We start from the raw sequence: 3,947 nt of genomic DNA, 5'->3' as shown, positions 1-3,947 counted from the left end.
GGATTGGGATGGAATAAAGAAACTTTTCTGCCCTCGACTACACCGTGACATATGGAATGAATATGAAAACCAAAACCCAAGTTTATGGACCAGAAGGGAAGACCCGCCCCGGCCGGGCCGCCCGTCTCACGGTTTCCGCGAGCCATCCGGTTCGGACGAAAACCGCAATATGAGGTTCAATGTTACTGCATAAGTGTGTGATTCATTACGGCAATGTTACAACCCAAACCTATGGAGATTCTTTAACGAAGATGTGCTTCCAAAGATGTATCACACCATGTTACTGTAGTGTGTTAATGTAGCATATCCCTGGGATATTATCCCATACATTATCACCTCATACGTCATTCTCCACATGAGAAAGACGCGATCCATGCGAGCTAAACAGGAACAATAGATATATTAATTATTCGACAACATGCTCGAGTCATATCGCATCGTATCAATCGAGCCATAGATTGAACTCAGGCCATCAGCAACACTTCAACACGAGGAATCACGCTCTCGATAAGTGAAGCGTGTGCGACCCAACATACCGGCATTTTCTCTCCGGCATTTTCACCATACTTGAGAGGCTAGCCGTTAGCGTAGAGCTCTATGTTTCACGGCTCGTTTGAATTTAGCTTTCTTATTTCCAGCCCTTTCACTGTAGGCAGGTCACACCTGCGTAATGTGCGTGAGAGGTTTAGACGCGCTCTTCCAGTCCCCCCCCCCACCCTAGGAGCGCGCATATGCCATCATGGCATATATTGGGACTTTGGGTAAAGCAGGTGCCCAGCATCAAGAGGGAGGAACGGGCCCGGGATAGCGATAGATAGATAGCGGGACCAGTATGCACCATCTCTTGACTTGAGACATGCTGCTGACTCCTCAGGCGTCTCCAGAAGTTCAAGGAATATCGTGACATGTAAATTGTGCTCGCCGGTGGTTTCACGCATGCGTATGATCAATGCTGGATATAACGCCAGCACAAGGCACTCTACCTTTCGGGTAGTACTCTGGTTCAAGTAAATATTGATGAGGGACTCGAACGGCCAAACGGAGCTGATTTACATAACAGCGATATAGCTAGTACGGGCAACAAGCTACAGGCCGGTCGATCAGATGATATACGGTTCATTCCAGCACACAGTCACTGTTCACGTAGTGTACGTGTGCGCTCTTATAACCCAGCTACTGTGCTCATTGCCAAGGGTCAATCCAAACAGTCCTTGGATTGACCTTCTGGTATTCGGTCATCTCTCCGTTGTGATAGATTTCTACGTCGGAATCGTACGATAGAGTTCACCGAAGTAATGTGGTCTTTTTTTGCGGAGCACTGCTCTGTTACATATTAGTGCAGTTATTGCAGCTGTGTATAGGGGCACGAATGCGTAATCATTGAAAGGCTACTCGTATACGAATTGGTGACGTCTTCCGCTAGCAGCTTGAGGACCCTCAATGAGGGGTCCTCCCTTTATCTACCAATTGGCCGTTAAGGAAAGAACCATTCAAGTCAGTTGAGTGTTCGAGCGTCTCGCAATAACTCTATCCCAATGTCCTTCCTCAAGAAGATCATCGCCATTCTGGGCATTTCATCGATGGTTCAGTGCTTCCCACCAAAGTCGGAGTACTGCACCGACGTGAACTTGAAGCTAACTGCGGCTCTCTTCTTCCACACATGGGCTCCAGACTTGCTCCAGATACTCTACTTCTACATACAGGGCAGGAAGGTGGGCGTTAACGTGACTGGTACCATTCCTTGGACAGTTGATGCTAAGAATACCACACTAATCATGGATACCACTAATACAAACTTCACCTACTTCGCCGACTTTATGCACTTCAATCCGACCGAATGGGAAAGGATTCCCTTCAACGACAAGCTAGATGCGTTCACATTGTCTGTGAATGGTACTCATATCGAAGCATCTTCTGGCAGATGTCCAAAAGGTGGCCTCACAATTTTCGAGTAGCGTGGTAGATCGCTCATGAGCGTCTCATGAGTTCGTGCAGTCTGATTTATCGGGGCTGTACGAAGGACTTCAGGTTCTTCTCGGAAACTATTTCATCTTACTCAATCACTTTTTCCCACTCAGCATTATGGGAGACAACTACAGGTTAGGTATGGCCGTTTTCTCGAGATCATATCTTGAAATCCTTAACCGTATTGCTCTCGTCCGCGTTTAAGTCAATGGGCTATACAGTAAGTCATGGAATTCGAGTTTTCGAGTAAGAATGATCTCCTCTTAGTCGGAACGATCCTTTGTATTGGTAATGCTATCTGACATGACTTAAATTCGGTAACGCGCGACATGCTATTCGTCCCTGGAAGTACTAACAAATCATGGCAACTGAACACAACGCATTGGTACAACTCAGAACATCCCGAATCAGAGTCGGGTTACTAGTTCCAGATAAAGAAGCGAGAGTGCCTCAAGTACTCTAGAAATGCCCAGTCAACGGTTGGACTCTTATAGTAGTACAATGTCTGTTAGACAGAAACGATGAAGCAAGTCGTACGCTCAACACATCGTCGTGTGCCGCACGTCGTGTGGCGTTGATATAATCCCATGTCCTGATTATATATCCGATCTAGGGTATATATTGGAGAGTTGATAGTATCTGCTGCTTTAAGCACTTGTATTTCTTTTGGACCTCATGTTGTGAACAAGGACGGGTTTCACGTTGGCTTATCCCTTCAATGATAGTACGTCACGTTAGTTCATGCATTAGATGATAGTAACGCTACTCGATTATTATAACTGCTTCAAAGGAAACCAGATTATTTAGCAACTCAAATAACTAGCGAGAAAATCAATACATCTTCCCCGTAGAAAGGAGATTGCCGGTCTGCCATTCGAACTCCTTCTCATCACGATACAGCTTGCCGCTCATCTCGGGATCATACTCGACCTCACCGGCTAGCCAAGCCATCACTTGGGCACCGGTCTCGGCAGTGCGGGGGCCGCTGTGAATGAAAACAAATAACATGTCGACCAGAGCCATCAATTGAACTCGGGAGACTACTCGATAAGAGACGCAACTCACCCGCTCATATCTGTTTGGCACCAGCCTGGACAGCAGCCGGTGACGACTATCTTGCGAGAATCGGCCATGGCCTTTTTGGCCAATATTTTAGTATAAGCGATGAGAGCCAACTTGGACATACCATACATACTGTTACTGAAGCCCCGCTCCTTGTAATCGCCCTCCTTGACCCCGGTGATGAACTCTTCCACGAGGGCGTCGATCGACTCTTCGGTGGCGTTGGGATCTGCAAACCTCTTCTGTAGGGAGTCAGAAACCTAACGACGGTAGACCAATCCGAGACCTCGACCGACTCGTCATACACTCACCTGACACAACCTACCCATGAAGCTGCAGACGTTAACGATTCGACCGTGTTCACCGAGGAGGGGATAGAAAGCCTTGGTCACACGCTTAGCGCCGTAGTAGTTGATTGCCATAGTCAACTTTGCCTGATCATGCAATCAATAACCTACTTATGATGATATCGTGAATTCACCTCTTCGTATCCGAAAATGTCACCGCTATAGGCGATGCCGGCGTTGTTAACTAGACCGTCAATAGCAGGCGCCAAACGTGATATCTGTAGCACATAATATGTCGCAGTCGAACCAGTTGCAGATCCACCTCTCGTTTCGCTTCTTCTACTGATGCATCGTCAGTCACATCGAGCTTAACAGCGCCAAACGGCTTCAACTTATCTAAGCATTTTAACAATTAACAGGAGTGGATGCGGCGGCAGTTTCTTACTAGCAGCCTCATCAAGTCTGGCTTGATCTCTGGCAGTCATGATGACCTTGGCACCATCAGCGATAAGCTTTTTAGATATTTCGTATCCGATGCCCTGTGGCACCAGTACGATATACTGGACTCATCAAAGTAATAAATCTCTACGATAAGTCTCAGTGAGATGCCCAAAGCTAGTCCTGTCGGAACCG

At 47.0% G+C, this 3,947-nt stretch overlaps 2 protein-coding genes across 2 annotated transcripts; one reads left to right on the top strand and one right to left on the bottom strand.

Annotated features, from left to right (window-relative positions):
- Positions 1–1,535: 1,535 nt before the first annotated feature.
- Positions 1,536–1,955, top strand: Pmar_PMAR001000 (hypothetical protein; the record flags this gene model as incomplete). Its single annotated transcript, XM_002781878.1, has 1 exon — positions 1,536–1,955. The coding sequence occupies one exon, from the start codon at positions 1,536–1,538 to the stop codon at positions 1,953–1,955; it is 420 nt and encodes a 139-aa protein (XP_002781924.1).
- Positions 1,956–2,796: 841 nt separating this feature from the next.
- Positions 2,797–3,799, bottom strand: Pmar_PMAR000999 (conserved hypothetical protein; the record flags this gene model as incomplete). Its single annotated transcript, XM_002781877.1, has 6 exons — positions 2,797–2,950; positions 3,031–3,287; positions 3,339–3,461; positions 3,509–3,592; positions 3,637–3,710; positions 3,760–3,799. 6 exons carry the CDS (start codon positions 3,797–3,799, stop codon positions 2,797–2,799), a joined length of 732 nt encoding a protein of 243 aa, XP_002781923.1.
- Positions 3,800–3,947: the final 148 nt, after the last annotated feature.

The sequence above is a fragment of the Perkinsus marinus genome, assembly GCF_000006405.1.
Source record: "Perkinsus marinus ATCC 50983 genomic scaffold scf_1104296941084, whole genome shotgun sequence".
In the NCBI taxonomy this organism is placed as follows: domain Eukaryota; phylum Perkinsozoa; order Perkinsida; family Perkinsidae; genus Perkinsus; species Perkinsus marinus.
The sequence above is the reverse complement of the archived record's forward strand: the minus strand, read 5'-3'. Positions and strand labels throughout refer to the sequence as shown.